Raw genomic sequence first — 20,450 nt, 5'->3', positions numbered from 1 at the left:
TATCTTAAGGCCCAACCATTTATTCTAGTCCAAACACTTGGCATTCTGATGACCCAATAGCTAATAATCCTCGAGGCCCAATTATGGCCTAATTTTCCAAATTGGGCCCAAGCCTCTCTAATGGGTATTATCCTCAAGCCCAATAATTTCCTTAGTCCATAAATATGTTCCCAATTGGCACACAAAGGCCCACAACAGCTTAGTCCAATAAATGGCCCAATAAGAACCCAAACCCAATTAGGGTTTTTCACATAAAATGACGATTAGGGTTAAGTGTTTCTTACTTAACTCATTGAGGACTTCATCCATTAAGTCCATCAATCTACTAGGTCAATCTTATAGTGTGGTCGGGATTAATACATAATCCCCTTCCGGTCATTCAAAATGTGGGTCCCAACAAGTCCAAAACCCATATATCCAAAATTAGGGTTTCCAACCCAATCCCAACCCAATTAGGCCCAAAAGCTAAGTCTTTAGATCAATTAGGGTTTCATAAGTCGGGCACCACCCACTACCACCTCGAGTAGTGGTGGTCAACGGCGACTCACGGCGACGGCCACCACCTCACGGTGGTGGTTATGGTCCTAGTCCATTTATGTCCAAGCATCCCCAAACGAAATCTAAACACAAGCAAGGGCACACAGCCACCCAACACGGCAGCTGGTGGCGGCAAATGGCGACAACCACCACTTCACGGTGGTGGTTAAGAGTTTTCTTTTGATTATACTAGCACCGATTACAATTTACAACACAAATCCCAATAACACACACACACACATCCGATGGTGGTACATGGTGGCAGCCACCATGGATGGCGGCCATGGTGGCTATCTTCTCCGGTTTCCAGCCATCAAACACCACCTACAACACACACACGATTTTGATTTATACAAAGGACCCAACCACCCACCTAGTGGCTCACGGCGGCGACATCGACGATTTTTGCGATGGAAGCCACCACCTCATGGTGGTGGCGGTGGTTTCTCTTTGGTTCCCGGTCAAGCAGCCACACCAACAGAGGAATGACTACACAACCCACACCTACACGCCCTAGCTCGGAGATCTGCACGTAACCACCTACCTGGTGGTGCATGATGAAGACAGCAGCAGCCCTAGCGGCCACAACGGTGGCTAACGGCGGCGGCTAACGGGAGGAGTGAAGGAGGTTGGTGGCGGTTAGCCGTCATCAGGAACAACAGCAATGGAATAGCGTCCGGTGACGTGAACGATGGCGGAACAGAAGAAGACGCGAAGAGGGTGGCGGCTTCCACCGGAAATAGCAACAGCGACACCCCGGGTGTGTTCCTTCCGATCTCCCGCTGCCATGGCGTCTAATGGTGGCGTTTGTCTTCAACGGGACGGCACAACGATGGCTCGGTAGTCGGAGAAGCAAGAGAGTAAGGTGACGGCCGGTGGTGGGAGGCATAAGGGTGGAGGTGGCGGCTGTAACATGGTCTCTAGGTTTAGGGTTACGGGATGGGTTATATACCCGGTCCCCATGAAACATCACCCCATAATGACAACATTAGCCCCTCCTTCTCCCTTTTCTTTCAAAACGAATCCATAACTTACCATTTAAACCCTGCCTTTTGAAATCCTTTACAAATCAAGTCCGAAATTTTACCAAGCAACCCCTTAGCCTCCAAAATCTCGTCAAATTAAGTCCCAATAATTACACTTTAACCCCCGAATAATCCAATTCATATCATTTGGCTCCCCGTAACCAACACCCCGCTAAATATTATCGATTTGGCTACAATAATATAAAATAATAATAAAATTACATCTCGAGGCTTTAGAGTTTATTTATTTATTTAATTAATTTTAAACGGAGTGTTACACAGTGTGTCACATGTACCAACCTAAGGGAAGTTAACCCAAAGACTACTCTTTAATGTGAAGACTATTTAGAAGTGTCAACGCCTTTTTACTTTATAACACCTTAAACTCTTAATGTGTTCAGACTGAAAAAGTCTCTTTATGTAACACCCCGAAATAAGGTATGTATCGATAATCCTTAATTTTATTGAATTGTCAACGCTAGCCCTTAATTTACAAAAAGGTGGCAAATGAGTACGCGTGTGTACGCTCAGCGTACTTATGTGCGTATTATGGACACGGAGGCCATCTAGTACACTGCGCGTACCATAGGGTACGCTGGGCGTACTAGGCTTAGAGTGAAAACCCTAATTGTGTGGTGTGTCCCTATTTAAGGAACATGATGGCCTCATTTATGGCCAGCATTTCCAGTCTTCAACTCCCCTCAAAACCCTAATTTCCGTTTTCTTAGCTTGAGTGGCCATTTGAAGCTTTTGAGTGATCTTTGTGGGATTCTTGTTGGGTTTTGAGCATTCTAACACTCCTATGGTGTACATGCAACCCTATAAACCTTGGATCTATGTTTTCTCTATTATACATGCAAATATTAACTATTCCAAGGTTTCATCCTAACTAGCATATTATGAAGCACCTATACTACAAAGTTCTAGTTAGATGACATACCTTTTGATGTAGCTTGATGTCTTCAAGCTTTAAGAGCTTATCCCCAATAGTGTGGAAGCCTCAAATGGAATCACAAATCACCAAAACACCTTGGAAGAACTTGAGAGAATATGTATGCACACTAAAATCGGCCCACTCTTATTTTCACACACTTGTTCCAAATTTGTGAGCCAAGGACCCCTTTATATATTATGGAGGATTAGGGTTACATCCATGTAAACCCAATACCCATGACCTTTCATTTACATAGGATCCATAGGTTAAAAGCTCCATGGACCATCCATGAAAGCTTAGCCCAACCTAAATGAACTTGGCCCATTCCATATATATAAGAGTCCATATTTAATTAGTTCTTTTTGATCACTTAATTAATTCTAAATTAATTCTTGATCAATACTTATAATATATTAATATAAATCATAAATATACTATTATCAAAAGACTATCCATATAAATTGTGCCGGTGAAGTGCAACCCAAATGGACCATGCCGGGTCGGGTCAAGGACATACCAAATATAGTTATGGACTTAGACATTAATCCAACAGTCTCCCACTTGGATAAGTCTAAAACTATTATTGAGTATGACTTCAAAACCTAATTGGCAATCGTAGCTCTTAAAGCCGCAGTCGAACTCTAACCTTGTCAATGACTTGTCCATTAGATAAGGGATCATATATTCCTCCATTCTAGATATCATATGGACTGAGACATGGATTATAATCATTCTCTCTGTCCATTTGTTGTTTCCCGATTTTCGATTTATGATGACTGACTGATTGAACAAATCAAATCAGTCCTGGCTTGGCCAAGCACTCACATGTGTCATCGCTAAATCATCGAGGGGCCCACAAATATCGCTTTTATCCCGAAGGTAAAAGGAATGGATAAACTTCGACTCATATGGCTTGTTCTACTACTTGTTGAATCATACACAAAGGCACGTTTTATAACATCGAGTTACCAATGCGTTTTCGTGAAATCAATGTATAACCAACTCATAGTAACAACTCATATCTCTAGGTTTGAAGAATATAAGATATCATCGTCTCATGATCACTCGTGATAAAATCCATGAAGTGATTCAAATGAGCGCGGGTTGAATCCAATACTCAGAACTTATGAGCACTCATGAGTGTTGTAGCACCACTTTGTCCACCAACTTGGACCTCTACAAACCAACCCATGACAGTCTTGATTCATATCTACTTCCAACATATGACCGACTGTGGATGGTTTGAATAACTTAATCATTCAGGAAGAGCGACTTAGTTATTCTGGAAGTCAAAACATGCAAAGTGAAACACAAGAATAAATGAATCAAATATGGTATCAAACCCTATGAATATAAATAAACACTTTTATTTATCACCATACTGATTACTCATTATTCATTGTTTCGGTTTTATCAACTTTATACTTGAATTAAAAACACTAGTTGTCCCATGCTTCAAGCATGTACACTATGTTTTTCTTAAACAATAGCTTTGCCATACACCAAGTATGCACTCTATGTTTGTCTATGATCCTTACTTTGTGAAATAAACCAATTGAACATAATTTCAATGATTCTAATTTCACACTCCCAAATCCTTATCGAAAAATGTGAGAATTTCAAATTCCTATCATTTATCGAAATCTGTTTAGATTTTAAACTTATATGCACTGACCCTCCTGTAATGAATATGTACAAAGTCACAAAGACTTGAAATTCATATATATATTCTTGACTAAGGATGATAAAGGTCTCAATCTAAGCCTTTAGAACTGAAATGAAGTATATCATCTCCCTTAATTATAGCAAAACAACTTTTTCAATCCCTGCAGCCTCACGAATTGAAACTTTTGTTTTCTATAATTAACATTGCTAACTTGCAACACTAACAATAATTATCATGCTCCCACTAACATGATGATTATTAGCATAACACTTATGCTCCCACTAGCTTTGACATGTACTCAGAAATCAGCTGGACTGCTAGAAATCAATACTTTATTGACTTTCTTACCAAAGTTCAGATTTCTGATACGAGATGCTTTGATAAAACTTTATCAAAATCATACACCTTTCCTTAGATAGCATGCATGTGTGTCTAAACAATTTCAGAACTATGAAAAGGGATGCCGTAATCATAGTCTCAATTGTTTAGACCTTTTGCCATCTGCTTCAAATCTACTTGGTGGAAGTGTTTCCTCACCATCATTTTCATGAATCGGAGAGAAACCTTATGACCCTTAGATTTTATGGTGTATGTGTTCTTATCCATGTGAATCGTCAAAACCATAGTCACAAGACAAGGATAATGACAAATCCAAACTCATATGGACTGAACTTATGCAATCTTAACTTCTTGCCACCTGGCAGTACAGGGCCTGCCATTGCTTCCAAGTTGTTATGCAACCAATTGAGAACTTTCAGAACTCCTATGCAAAGCCAACTTTAACTGGAATGGGCACAAAATATGTCAACACGATAGGTTATAAACCTCAAGTTGTGTGCTAGTGAAGAACCTCAGGTTTTATTCTTGATTAGTTCTTGAAATTCTTTTTAGGATCTTTAAGACTCACACTATCCTCTTGACATATAAGACTATCTTGCCAAATATTCAAGAGATAGTGCGGATTCTTTATCAAGACAAACACTTCACACAATTGGCCTTAGTTGGTCTTTGTTTTATCCAAAACATCACAACTTACCAATTTCAAATGTACAAGAGTATGACACTTTTACTCTTACATTTGACAAGTGTTTTAAACCTTTCTTTAAGATATGTCACTCAAGTTACAATCTTGGAGTATGACACTAAGAATTGTTTGGAACGAAGTATGACTCATCTTCCTGATCTAACCATTTCAACAATTCATGACTCCTCTTCTTAGTCATAAGAATGCACTAAGATGACCTTTAGAGGACTAATTGTGATATGATTTCTAAATCATTAAGATGATCACAAACATGATACTAAAGTACTCTCCCATCTTTTCAGATTTGAGAAACTTTTATCTTTCTGCCTAATTTGATTCTTCCCATTCGTTCTGCCATACATTGAGACTTTTCCAATGTTTCAGAATTATACTTAAACTTGTAATTATAACCATATTTACTAAACTTTAGTAAATCAAATAGTCTTAACGAGCTTTGTGGTGGACATGACCAGTGCACAAGAATGTGTACTCGATCCCTTTAGTCCTTCACTTGACTCACACATCCATGTGAAAAAGTAATTAGTCTTGATTTTCCAATGCTTGAAAGTTCTCATTCATCATACTATTCAACTTGCATGATTCCAAGTTTCGGTCCAATTGAAACTTGGGTGATGAGGAGCTTTCCTGATTTGGTAAATTTAGACACTACCACAAATGAAAGAATCAAATCCATTTTCCAATATTGCTGTCAGTGGAATCATATAAGCAACAATTTTCCACAAATGTCATTGTAAGGATACTTCAAATAAATAAAATTAAACAATTTTCTTTTATTTTAAAACTTTGCGGAAAAACTTATCCTTACAATCCACATGGAAAATTGTTGTTATCTATTCCTTAGCAATATATCATAACTTCTTAAGCAACTGCTCAAAATTCTGATGCGATCGAAATCCACCTTCGCGATCAGAATCAGCATATACTTCCTTTAAGATTTCTCTCTATTCTTTGATTCTTAAAACATCAACATGTGACCCAGTCACATCATGTAATGAGGATCTCAGAATAGAACTTAACAGAATTAGATAATGGGCTCTACCTGATGTAGAGTCAAACTTATTGACTTTAACATCCTTAGGTAAATTTGGCAGCTTTGCAATCAACGCCCCTTCCTTTGGCAAAATAAACACATGGACCCTTTGGTAATAGGACTATCTCAGACTTAGCCTTTCTCTTTACCATTTGGTCAACCGGGTTGACTATGGCCAATCCCTTTCCATTGGGAAGAGAATGCTTTTTCTGGATTTCCAGTGTCACCATTGTCACTGTCCATAAAGTTTTTGGGAAGTTGATCTTCTAATCAAATTTGCTTTACTATCGTTCCAAATCATTGCTGATTCAGCAGCACCAAGCAAATAGATATGATCATTAAGGTTCATGTCATAGTCTGTTTCATAGTAGTCCCAAAGGAACTCACTATGTGACTTAGAAAGTGATTGAACATCCAACTTTCTCAAGACTTTGACACCCAACTCTCCCGGCTTGTCAATAGGTGACTTCATTTCTAAGATGTGATCACACATAGACCTTGCTTGCCATTAGGGCTTGAGTGACCTTGAACTTGTGGGTTAGGGAGAATAATTGGAGGAGGTGGAGGAAGAGAAGTATGACTTCCATGAGCCAAACTCGGGAAGTCATATTCATTAGGAAAGCTTGGTTTGGGAAGATCATTGTTGTCTAAACCAGACATCAATAATGGGAGAAATTCACGTAAAGTTGATTTAAGTCCTTAATATAACACCCAATATGATATATTAAGGCTAAGACCCAACAAACTATTTTATAACTTGGAAGAGGGATGCCGTAATCCAAGCTATAAAATATTTGAAGGTAGGTGAATGACGATTCACCAATTTCCACCAAGATAAACGAAATGTATTATTAGGTTTTAATTGGTTTTGAAACTCCTAGATTCTTTTGAGATTCATTGAACTTTTCAATGGCATGTTTCAATCTCGAGTGTGCCCTTCAGGTTTTGTGACTGGGATGCCGAGGATCACAAAACAAGGTGTGAAGTAACCATGCAAATATACTTGGTACCCTTAATATTTACCCCTCGATCGATGTGCCGGTTAACCACACAAGCTCCAACGATACTATGATAAACATTAAGTTACCCTTTGCCTACCTTGTTAAGTCCAGGTTAGTGTGCCGGTTAACCACACACGCTCCACTAACAGCTTAAACAAAGTGCAAAGTTTAATTTCATGGATTAGCACCTTATTCACATTTTCCTAAGTAACTAAGATTGGGAATTTAGAAGTGTTTAGTTACTTAGTATTTATCATTATACTTATAATGAAGGGAGAATTATAGTCCTTGTCCTACCTGTTCGGCTAACGACCCTCCACCGGTCAAGGAAGCGGTGAGTGAGAGTGGACACCCATTAAACTGCCATTTTATAGGCAGTAACCTTATACCCCCCTTATAGACCGGCTTCGTGAATGAGGCCTACTAATGGTAAGACGACTTGCTCTTATACATATAATATATTAAACTTTTAATATTATAATTGTATAAGGGTGTATTTTAGACATTTAAAATACTTGGTGGTTTAATCTATTAATTAAACTTGACTTTTAATTTAATTAAACTCAAACCATATATTTATGGATTTAATAATAATCTTTTAATTAAACGCTTTAATTAACTATTAATAAAGTCCATAAGAGTTAATTTGAACTATTCAACAAAACATCATAATTCCAATTATTAAACTCAAAATTAAAACCATTTAATTAATTGTTTAAGTTATGAACCCAAGAGTTTTAGAATTCAATTCTTTTTTTCATAAAAAACTTTTCTCAAATTCCAAAACTTGAGGGCAAGTTTTGTAATTCTTGAAAACCTTTGGATTCCATAACTTATGGAATTAATGGTGTTTTATGATGAAACTTTCCATGTTCCATAACTTAAGAACAAGTTATGGAATTCTTTAAAACATTAACACCAAATTTTGTAACTCCATAAAAACTTTGAATCAATTTTTTTTTTTTAAAAAAAAAAACTTTCATATCCATAACTTATGGAAGTTTCAAAAACCCTTAAGATCACAACTTTAAAAAAAACTTTTGAGCTCCAAAATTTTATGACAAAATTTGTAACTCCTTAAAAATTTAGATCAAACTTTTAAAACTAATAAAATAATCATATCATTTTATCTTTTACTAAATTTGACCTAATTCAACTCATATAACAAATGATTCAAATTTTACAAATAATTCGTTTTTCACAAAACAAGTAATTATCTTAAAATTTTGACAAACGTCATGTTTTTTTTTCTTTTTTTTTCAACTTGAAAATAAAACATTTGCATCAATATAACAGAAAACAACCCATGACTCTGATACCACTGTTGGGTTTTGAGCATTCTAACACTCCTATGGTGTACATGCAACCCTATAAACCTTGGATCTATGTTTTCTCTATTATACATGCAAATATTAACTATTCCAAGGTTTCATCCTAACTAGCATATTATGAAGCACCTATACTACAAAGTTCTAGTTAGATGACATACCTTTTGATGTAGCTTGATGTCTTCAAGCTTTAAGAGCTTATCCCCAATAGTGTGGAAGCCTCAAATGGAATCACAAATCACCAAAACACCTTGGAATAACTTGAGAGAATATGTATGCACACTAAAATCGGCCCATTCTTATTTTCACACACTTGTGCCAATTTTGTGAGCCAAGGACCCCTTTATATATTATGGAGGATTAGGGTTACATCCATGTAAACCCTAATACCCATGACCTTTCATTTACATAGGATCCATGGGTTAAAAGCTCCATGGACCATCCATGAAAGCTTAGCCCAACCTAAATGAACTTGGCCCATTCCATATATATAATAGTCCATATTTAATTAGTTCTTTTTGATCACTTAATTAATTCTAAATTAATTCTTGATCAATACTTATAATATATTAATATAAATCATAAATATACTATTCTCAAAAGACTATCCATATAAATTGTGCCGGTGAAGTACAACCCAAATGGACCATGTCGGGTCGGTTCAAGTACATACCAAATATAGTTATGGACTTAGACATTAATCCAACAATTCTTTGGGTGAAGAAGGAGCTTTGAAGAGAGTAGAGTTGGAGTCCAAGCTTTGGATATGAGTTTCCCTGTGGTTGGTGCATCATTTGGAGGTATCAAGCTCAAATCTTTCTCATTGGTTTGATTTGTGCATATATGGTTCATTTTAGGGTTTATGTCCCAAAGCTTGTAGCTTTATGAGTTTGTTGAACTCCAGAGCATAATACATGTCCCTTTAAGTGTCTCTAGTTGAGTGGACTCGTAAAAATGGGATCTTGGAGGTCAAGATCTTCCCATGCATGATATATGAGAACCTTTGTGAGTAAGGAGTGAGAGTTTATGAGTTTTAGACTTGCTCAACCATGCTAAGGCTTAAAGTCACAAACTTTATGGAGTATTAGCCTTTAGTGAGTCCATATCTGAGATTATAGCTATGGTCTTAATGGATTAAGACCAGGAGAGTGGGAAAAATAAGTCTGGGACGTACGCTGAGCGTACTCCCAGATACGCGCAGCGTAGCGTCGAAGTTTGATGCATGCATGGTGAAGTAGTACGCCCAGTGTAAAGGGCTATACGCCCAGCGTACACACTTGGTGTTGACTTTTGTTGACTTTTAGGGTTTGGTCAAACTGTGGACTTTGGAGGTCATGGAAGGGTAAAATGGTCTTTTATCCTTTTGAGAATTTATAGAGGATTTAGCCTAACATCTTTGGGGGTCGTTTATTAATTAGAGTTAATTACGATATATGTTAGGCGGAGGCTAGACCAATGGTTTGAGTACGAGACATACTTGCTTTACTTACGAGGTGAGTCTTCTCACTATACTTACCTGAGTGGTAATACCGTATGACCTCAGGGTCTTATATGCTTATGCGGAGTTATGTGATATTATGCATTTGTCTTTGTGATTTATGTTGTATATTATTCTGTGCTTTATTGGTTAGGACCGGAGGGTCCAACCCAAGTTGTGAGACTGGAGGGTCCTCACTGAGACACATGGACCGGAGGGTCCTTATAGAGATAGATCCATGAGAGGCTAAGTATTTGCGTGTGGTATTTTGGGGAACTCACTAAGCTTCGTGCTTACCGTGTTGTGTGATATGTGTTTCAGGTACTTCTCAAGACCGCGGGAAGGCGCCGGCTTGATTGTACACACTAGTTAGAGATCATGATTTTGGGATTTTATTAAACATTTGTTGACTTGTGTTTTGACAACTTATACATTTTGTGGTCTTTTTGGAAATGTGGTATTGAGTTTATGTGATTTTAAAAATGAAAAATTTATTTGAAAATTTACAGTGTTACAAGTTGGTATCAGAGCCTTGGTTTGAAGGATTTGGATGTACTCTCGGGTATGTCTGGACTCAAACTGAGGATTTGAGAAAATTTTCTAAAAAGAAATGATTTTTCTAAAACGAGTAAGAGTTTAAAGAGAAAACGAGACGGAGTAGTGTGTACAATCAGCCAGAGCCCGAGCGGTGATTTCCCAAGATACCATTACTTGTTTACATTATGAGATATTTCTGGGATATTAGAGCTGCATGCTAGAGGATAGGCTAGGTATTTCGGAAATTAGGGCTAGAGTTTCCTGATTCATGATGCCTTAGCCTAGGGGATGTTATTGATTGATATTATCTGCTGTTTGCTCTATGTATGTGCTGAGTATGAGTACCTAGCAGGAATCTTTTAGAGAGAGTTTTGAGTAATCTAGGATAGATGCCTAGATGAGCATTGAGGAATCTATCGGGAGAGTAGTTTGATATCCGTGAGGGATAGAGTACTTGTGAATTAGGATCCTAGGAGGAGGACTTGGGACGACTACAGGTTGGTGTGGAAGGTAGTATTGGAAAGAAAGATGAAGGTCTTGCACAACAAGGAAATACCTTTGGTAAAGGTGCAGTGGCAGCATAGGAAGGGCTCTGAGTGGACCTGGTAGCCGGAGGCTAAGATGCGGGAGCATTACCCGAAGATATTCGTGTTGGATTAATGTCTAAGTCCATAACTATATTTGGTATGTACTTGACCCGACCCGGCATGGTCCATTTGGGTTGCACTTCACCGACATAATTTATATGGATAGTCTTTTGAGAATAGTATATTTATGATTTATATTAATATATTATAAGTTCTAATATATTAATATGGAATCATATTATTTAATTAGTATTGATCAAGAATTAATTTAGAATTAATTAAGTGATCAAAAAGAACTAATTAAATATGGACTCTTATATATATGGAATGGGCCAAGTTCATTTAGGTTGGGCTAAGCTTTCATGGATGGTCCATGGAGCTTTTAACCTATAGATCCTATGTAAATGAAAGGTCATGGGTATTAGGGTTTACATGGATGTAACCCTAATCCTCCATAATATATAAAGGGGTCCTTGGCTCACAAAATTGGAACAAGTGTGTGAAAATAAGAGTGGGCCGATTTTAGTGTGCATACATATTCTCTCAAGTTCTTCCAAGGTGTTTTGGTGATTTGTGATTCCATTTGAGGCTTCCACACTATTGGGGCTAAGCTCTTAAAGCTTGAAGACATCAAGCTACATCAAAAGGTATGTCATCTAACTAGAACTTTGTAGTATAGGTGCTTCATAATATGCTAGTTAGGATGAAACCTTGGAATAGTTCATATTTGCATGTATAATAGAGAAAACATAGATCCAATGTTTATAGGGTTGCATGTACACCATAGGAGTGTTAGAATGCTCAAAACCCAACAATTCGCTGCAGCAGACTTTGAAGACGAAGTCTAGTTCAAGTGGGGGAGAATTGTAATACCCCGATGTTAAGGTGCTTCTAATTTCAACCCTATAATTATATTATATTGCGTTTTGATCCCTTAGTCCAAGAAAATATGCACTGGATCCCTAGTGGCATTTTCAATATTTTGGCAGGGAGGAGTACGCCATGCGTACTAGTGTGTACGCTGGGTGTACATCTATGTACGCAGGGCGTACTTGCTAAATGAGGAAACCCTAATTTTTAGGGTTTGGTTGGTATTTAAGCATCCTTATGGCCTCATTTCCCTTCACCTTAACAACCTCCATCCTCTCTTTCGCGATTGTAACCCTAGAACCACCTTGTGAAGCCATTTTAAGCATTAAAGTGTGTGTTTGTGTGCTTAGAAAAAGGAAGGAACCAAACTCATCTTGGAGGGAATAAGCGCCTTGGATCTGAGATTTATTCTTCATTTGCAAGTCTCCAAAGGTATAAAGCTTGCACATTTGTCTTCCAATCTTGTAGATCTAGAAATGGGTGTTTTTTGTTACTTTTTGGTCCCAAATGTCTCATCTTGTGCATGGTTTGTTCTTGTCAATTTGAGTTGTCCTTTCAGACCCTAGGAGGGGTCATAAGCCATAAAAATGAAGTCCCATTGGTTAGAAATGATCCATGCATCTTGTGGAAGGTCTTAATGGATTAAGACCTTGAGTTAAGCACTTATTGGACTTGTAAAGTCATAAAGTTGGAAATTGTATGACTCTAGAGTGTATTTGAGCCTTAGATTTGGAATATGGACTTAAGTGCTTAAGTCATTAAGCACTTATTGGATTTTGAAGAATGCGAGCGAGGCTACACCTCGCGTACTCGATCAACCACCCCGATGGTAGTTAATCTGCGAGGTCTCGTGTACACCATGCGTACCTCCGGGCGTACTCGTACTGGGTCAGCCCGAATGAGTTGACTCGATTGGGTTTGACTCAGTTGACTTAGTGGGTTGACCAATTGACTTTGACCAAGTTTGACCATTGAGGGTATTTTGGGTATTTTTGGGATTTTGATGGAATTGTTCCTTGGTGGGTTTAGGTGCTGGTTAGAGAGCTCAGTTTCGGAGTCAGGGACCTCATCAGCTTATGTTCAGTTTGTGAGGTGAGTTTCCTCACTATACTTATAGGGCAAAGGCACCAAGGTCGGTCCATTGGTTGATATTCACTGATATGCTGATTATAGGATATATATGCATGTTTATGCTAGTTGTTCATATGCTAGACTGGTAGATCTGTAGGACTACCTGTGACTCTGTTGCATGATTATCTGTTTATGTTTATTATTTGGTATATGTCAACATATTGTGTTGGGTTGGGTTGAGGGCGTACTGCTCCGTGCGATAGCCAACAAAACCTGAAGCATTCCATATATGAGCTGAGGGTTGGGTAGGGCATGTCAGACTCATACTGAGGGCACATGAGCATTTCAGATACGAGCTGAGGGTCGGGTATGGCATGCCAAAATCGTACCGAAGGCTTGATGGTATTTAGTCCAATGACTGATCTGGTCGGGAGCAAGCCAGACATAAGTTGTGGGCCCCAAGGGCAAGCCAGACTTATGATGTAGGCTCAGGGGTAATCCAAACTTGTAGTTGTGGCCCCATTGCATGTTGTTATTGTATATTTATGTTATTTGGATATGTGTTGGTATTTTGGGGGAACTCACTAAGTGTTGGCTTACAGTTTTGGGTTATGTTTCAGCTACTTCAGATGACCGCGGAAAGGCGAAGGCGTGACCGTACACATCCTCATGTTTTGGACTTATGAATTTGGGAACTCTGATGTTGAAATGCTTTTGAAACTATGTTTGTAAACAATTTGTGAAGTTTGTTGGTTTTTTTAACAGTTTTAATTTATCAAGATTTTGACGATTGATCCTTATTGCTAGCTCCATTAAGTTTTGTCCATTTATTGAAGGACATTTTCGTCATTTCACTACCACAGGGACCATTTATGATGTTTTGTCTTATTAAAAAAAATAAATATAATTATTTAATATATAAAGGGTCCCACCCTCTCTCTCTCCAAACTACCATTCATCTTCCCTATTTCAAACCTCAAATCCCTGTAAAAATTGAGACCCAAAAAATCGTGATACACACATATACACCCTCTAGAAAATCGAGGTCCCTCTCCCCACTTACAAGAACATGTCTATGTAAAAGGATCAAATCGAAGAACCTTGAGTTTTATTCTTGAGGTGGGTCAACGAAGAATGCACATATATGTTTCCATGTTGAAATAAATGGCTCAAGAGCATTTCTTATCCAAACAATAGGATGTATTTTAGATTTCTCTCGTGTAAAGAAATAAAAATCCTAATAAAAAAGGTCTATCATTTGAATCAACATAATTGGAAGAAGTCACTGTGGTAAATCCACCGCCCCACTGTACCCAATCCCACAATGCTCAAAAACTGTCAGATCGATGTTGATTTCTACATCTTAGGCGAACATACTGTGGCGCTGGTTGATTCCGTCGAACACACCAGAGAGAGATAGTGAAGGAACTGAACACTGGATATTGTAGATCTGACTGCACGGTGGAATCCGACGACCTTGTAAATCTGACTGGATTGTGGAATCAACGTCATATACCCGTTGTTGTGTGTAGGGAAAAGTCTCTCATGATCCCCCTTTTCACGAAGGTCTACCTCGTTATGGAACAGAAGCAAGGATTAACTTGGTTAGTTCATCGACCTAGAACTATCTTCGGTTTTTCGCCTTATAGCATGATGAACATAATCAATACTTTATGCGCATACACTACAATTTGTAAACACGAAGGGATTCCATTGAAATTCCTAAGGATTAAGGAAGCTTGAGATCATTACTCTGATGTTTTAGATGTCGATTTGATAGTTGAGCAACATATATAGGTTGGTGATTATGGACCGAAGGAAGAAAGGAATAAACGAAAGGGAAAGGAAGAAGGAGGCGTTGGGGTGGGGTTTTAGAGAGAGAGAGAGAGAGGTGGGACCCTTTATATATTAAATAATTATATTTAATTTTTTTTATATAAGACAAAACATCATAAATGGTCATTGTGGTAGTGAAATGACGAAAATGCCCTTCAATTAACGAACAAAACTTAACAGAGTTAGCAATAAGGACCAACCGTCAAAAGTTTTGAAAGCACATGGACCATCTATGATGTTTTTAAACCACGAGGACTAAACTTCATATCTTGGGAAACCACAAAGACCATTTATGATGTTTTTTCTTTGATTTATTATGTTAATTTTAGGTTTTTTTATTAATATTTCCAATAACACAAAAAATTAAACATTAAATGAGATTGTTAAGATGACGATCATGTTCTTAATGAGTTAATTTTGATCTAAACCATCCACCTTTAGTTATCGAGAAACTATAAGTTTTTAATGGATCTTTTATATATATATATATATATATATATATATATATATATATATATATATATATATATATATATATATATATATATATATATATATCGGGTATATTTGTCAAAATAGCTGTTGGTGGAAGTTACAGTATAATAACTAGCTAATTTTTTTAAATATAAAATTATTTAAGAAAAAGTTAGAAGATTGAAAAAACTAAAACTTTTAAAAATTACTTGTAGTAGTTTTTAAATTATAAATCTTCTATTTAAAATAACAGTTTTAGTTTTGTACTCGTGAACAATTTTTTTTAGTTTCATTTTTAGAAGCTAACAACTTTACCAAACACACCTACAATGAATGATATTTTATGATAATTTCCTAAAAATGTCGTGAGACTTTCCATTTTGTTATTTTAGTGGTTATTCTATCAAAATTTAGGCTCTATTGTTTGGAGAGGAAGACCGTAATTAGAAAAGAAAGGGTAGACAAATAAAAGCATAGAGACAAAAAGTAAAAATAAAAGGGAAAAGACAGAGGAAAAAGCAAAACATTGACGCCCTGCTTTTCTTTCTTCTTCAACATCCTCCTTACATATCCATCGTTCCTTTTTCACCTCTTTCTCTCTCTCCCCTCATTCTTCTTCCGTTTCACGTTTCTTGAATCTTTACACACATACACACATTATAGTCATATAAAAAATACCGTTTTTTTTTTTTTTTATAATTCTGTTTCTCTCTCATCGCATTTTTACTGTCTGCATCACAAATCAATCGTATTGTTATTTCATAAAATCTTGTTTTTTTTCCCGTTCTCTAATTCCTCAATCTTCGTTCGTTCGTCATCCCAAGAAAACACAGCGAAGAGGGTGAACCCCTGTAATTCTTGATTGCCAAACGTTGATGATGGTGCCAAATTTTAGCGGGTGTTAAAGAATTAGGGTTCGCAGATTGATAATGTAGCTTTTATTGCAATTACGATTAGGGTTTGTTCGTTTTATTGTTTATGTAATTCGGAATCTTCATTTTTTGGTGCATGGGATGATAATCGGCTATTGATTTGGCGAATTTTGTGGAAATTGTTAAGTTGGGTAACTTTTCTTGGACCCTAATTAAGGTCTGGTTACGTATATATAGATCTGAGTGGGGATTGAAAGTTAATTTGAAGAAACAATTATGGATCATATTGTTGGTGGAAAGTTTAAGCTTGGTAGGAAAATTGGCAGTGGATCCTTTGGTGAACTTTTTTTAGGTATAATCATAATTGGGAGATCGATTTTAGGCATTATCTCCATATACATATATACGCGCCTACACGTATACATATGCGTGCATGTTTCCTTTGCTGATAATCTTCTTGTTTGATGATATTGCAGGTGTTAATATTCAAACCGGCGAAGAAGTAGCTGTTAAACTGGTATTAACTTCCATCTCTGATGATTTCTTTAGTGTTTATGATTGTTCTTATCATCATTTTTGTTGCAAAAACTAAAATACATTTTAACGTATAGGAATCTGTCAAGACAAGGCATCCACAACTTCATTATGAATCAAAAATATATAGGCTTCTCCAAGGAGGAAGTGAGTTTTTCTCTAAAGTTTATACATTTATCTCAAGAATCATTTTTCTTACAACTTATAATGAATTGGTGTATTCTTGCCAATTAATCGGTTAAATTCATTTATTTGTGTTGTGAAATGAAGCGGGAGTACCAAACCTGAAATGGTTTGGTGTTGAGGGCGAATACAACATCATGGTTATTGACCTTCTTGGACCAAGTCTTGAAGACCTTTTCAACTATTGTAATAGAAAATTTTCCTTGAAAACTGTCCTAATGCTTGCAGATCAACTAGTAAGTGTTCAAAAAAGTTATTCCTTTTTCTTATAAATGATAAATCGTTTCTCATTCAATCATGTCAACAATCTTGCACAGTTAAATAGAGTTGAATACATGCATGCAAGAGGTTTCCTTCATCGTGACCTAAAGCCTGACAATTTTCTTATGGGCCTTGGTCGTAAAGCCAATCAGGTAATTTAATAATTTTTGTCCCATTGACATTAGACTCAGTCTCACTTCAATGAATGAAAATTTAATAATATTTTAATGCTCCTTTTTATGACAGGTGTACGCGATTGATTTTGGACTCGCGAAAAAATATAGGGATCTTCAAACTCATAAACACATACCGTACAGGTAATGTCTATTTTCTTCTCATGAAAGTTGCAATGTTTGATTGGCAAAATGGCGGGTCGGGTCGGGTACACGGGCGGGTCTAATCCTGATTGTGAACTCATTTGTTAGGGAAAACAAGAATCTCACGGGTACAGCTCGCTATGCAAGTGTCAACACACACCTTGGAGTTGGTGAGTGGTTTATATTTTATAACTTCTATGTTTTGAGTATAAAAGTTTGATCTTTTTGATAGTTTATAAAAATTGAAACATTTTGTGACTTTTGTAGAACAAAGTAGGCGGGATGATTTGGAATCTCTTGGTTACGTTCTTATGTATTTTATAAGAGGAAGGTGAGCACAAATAAAATGTTGGATTTCTGTAAGTTGTTTAATTTTAGTTGTATTTTACATTTTTACCCTTTAATTTTAATGATTGTCTGTGTTAGCCTTCCATGGCAAGGACTGAAAGCGGGAAACAAGAAGCAGAAATATGACAAGATTAGTGAAAAGAAAATGTTGACTCCAATTGAGGTACTGTGGTATACGTATATAGTGCTAAGTGCAAGAAATAGCAACGTATTTTCATTCAAAGCAATTTTCATTTCTATGATATAGCAAAATCTTCTTAGTGTAATGTCTTAATAAGAAAATAATACAAGTACAATTCTATAATTGGGTAGATTTTTCAAAATACAACGCCTTGTTAAGAAATTTTTTGAAAGTACAATGTTGTAATAGAAAAAAGTGAAGACAAGATGCTATAATACACAAGTAAATGTAAGTACGTTGTGCTTTTCAATATTTTGTCCTTGAAATTTACAAAAAAAAAAAAATATTTGATAGGTACTATGCAAATCATATCCATCGGAGTTTATATCATACTTTCACTATTGTCGATCATTGAGATTCGAGGATAAACCAGACTATTCATACCTCAAGAGGCTTTTCAGAGACTTATTTATTCGTGAAGGTTATCCCTTCAAATCTCTTTATACTCACTCATCTTCAAGAACTCAAACGATCAAAGTTTGTTGATCATTTTCTTTCTGTTTTATGTTGGTTTTGCAGGCTATCAGTTTGACTATGTCTTTGATTGGACAGTATTGAAGTATCCTCAAATCAGTGCCAGCTCCAGAGCACGGGTAAGCATAGTGTGTGTGTGTGTGTGTGTGTGTGTATATATATATATATATATATATATATATATATATATATATATATATATATATATATATGTCGGTTTTGAAGAGTGTGTAGTGATATATGGCGTTGTTTTTGCAGCTTCCGGGTGACACGGGGTTAAATGCTGGAACATCAATGGAAAAGCAGGGAAGAACGTCGGGTATTACTTTTAGCCAGATAGCTTACATTTTGTCTCATTCAGACGGTTTATTCAGTCCCTTTATGTATACAACAGACAAACATCATTTCCCATTCAGCCACTTTACCCATATTTGTCGGTATACACACATACATGACATCTTTAAATGCTTTGTGTTGTTAAACAGCCGGTCAAGATTCCCGTGCACTAGAAGCATTCCCAAGAAGAAATATAGCAACCGGCGGCCGCTACGACTTTTCAAGACACCGGACTCCCGATGATATGACTTCCTCAAAGGATGTGGTAAGATTATATGTATATATAATTTAATATATAATCTTCATGGTTATTCTTATCACACTTGTACTTTGAATACAAAAAAGAGTTACTTTTCCAACAACCCCTAGACTGGGCCCACTCTACCCCAAAAGCGTACCGTATTGTTAATCCACATTGAAATTGAAACTCCTACACTGTAGCTCTGCTGAGACTCGAACCATTGACCGTTTCTTGTTTACAGCAACCTGATTCAGACAAATTGCGGTCATCTCGAAACGGGAGCTCGTCAAAATTTGCTGCAGCCTCAGGCACAAGACCAAGTTCATCGGGCGAACAAACACCAACTGAAGGGCAATCATCAAGCCGTATCATGTCAAGTGTTGGGGGACGCACGTCTACTACTCAAAGAGCATCATTTGGTTTAGGTTATGATGCCAAGTCATCGGGCTTTTCTCGTCCAGCTAAAGGTGGTCGTGAAGATCCGCTCAGGAGCTTTGAGTTCCTTCAAATCAGGAAGTGAAAGGTAAAAGATTACCGTTATTGTAAAAAAAAAAAACAGGAGGATTTCTGTTTTTCGGTTTTCTACTTTTGTATTTTTAGGAGATTTGATTTGGATGGGTCTGTGTATTTGTAATGGTTATAAACACTAAGGTTATACTTGAATGCTATGGTGTCGGTGGTTATTTCTTCCATTATTTTGCTTGTTGTGATTGATGTGAATGTTGGTCACCTTCAAAGATTTTATCCCATCCATGATCAACAATGGTGATAATGGTGGTTGTTGAACACAAAAGCATTCCTAGCTTTCAATGTGGTAATGATCCAAAGGGAAGAATAGAATATGCAATTGCGTCCCTATAATTTGTGCTTCAAGTCTCAAGGTAGGGATGTGCTTCCAGCCGGAACCGACCCGAATAACCCGAAACCCGAATTAGATGAAAAGTTGGAACTGAAACCCAGATTTATTATACTAATACGGGACCGGTTCGGTTCGAATAATATGCGTTTTGGTTCGGTTATTAACCCGAAAGGACCGAAATAGCATGTACATTATGCTTTTGAACTCAAATGACCTAAATAATCTAAATAAACCGAAATGACCCGAATATCCCAAATAAGGAACTTCTATATCTAGTTCAAGAAAAAAAATATTAAACATTGATAGAGCGACGACTTCAGTAGTTCTTTTTTTTTTTTTTTTTTTTTTTTTTTTTTTTTTTTAAAACTTTGATTGGTGGGTACGACAATAAGCAATACGCAAGAGCTAAGAGTGATCGATCAAGTG

General features: G+C 36.9%; 1 protein-coding gene across 1 annotated transcript; it reads left to right on the top strand.

Annotated features, from left to right (window-relative positions):
• The first annotated feature begins 15,945 nt into the window (after positions 1-15,945).
• Positions 15,946-19,857, top strand: LOC145114420 (casein kinase 1-like protein 9). Its single transcript, XM_079050424.1, has 14 exons — positions 15,946-16,642; positions 16,767-16,807; positions 16,902-16,971; positions 17,095-17,243; positions 17,325-17,420; positions 17,515-17,585; positions 17,694-17,755; positions 17,853-17,916; positions 18,012-18,096; positions 18,409-18,535; positions 18,634-18,707; positions 18,847-18,907; positions 19,074-19,189; positions 19,407-19,857. Exons 1-14 carry the CDS (start codon positions 16,567-16,569, stop codon positions 19,683-19,685), a joined length of 1,371 nt encoding a protein of 456 aa, XP_078906550.1. The 5' UTR covers positions 15,946-16,566; the 3' UTR covers positions 19,686-19,857.
• The last annotated feature ends 593 nt before the right edge of the window (positions 19,858-20,450 follow it).

Source organism: Lactuca virosa, chromosome 5 (genome assembly GCF_052849685.1).
Source record: "Lactuca virosa cultivar CGN04683 chromosome 5, Lactuca_virosa_CGN04683_v6, whole genome shotgun sequence".
Taxonomy (NCBI): domain Eukaryota; kingdom Viridiplantae; phylum Streptophyta; class Magnoliopsida; order Asterales; family Asteraceae; genus Lactuca; species Lactuca virosa.
Note: the sequence above shows the minus strand (reverse complement) of the source record. Positions and strands in the feature narration are given on the sequence as shown.

Bases quoted from the DNA above. Each gene is read 5' to 3' on its own strand.
- LOC145114420 (XM_079050424.1), top strand. From the start codon at position 16,567: ATGGATCATATTGTTGGTGGAAAGTTTAAGCTTGGTAGGAAAATTGGC. The intron at 16,643-16,766 runs GTATAATCATAA...ATGATATTGCAG, and splicing joins CTTTGGTGAACTTTTTTTAG to GTGTTAATATTCAAACCGGC. The intron at 18,097-18,408 runs GTACTGTGGTAT...AATATTTGATAG, and splicing joins AAATGTTGACTCCAATTGAG to GTACTATGCAAATCATATCC.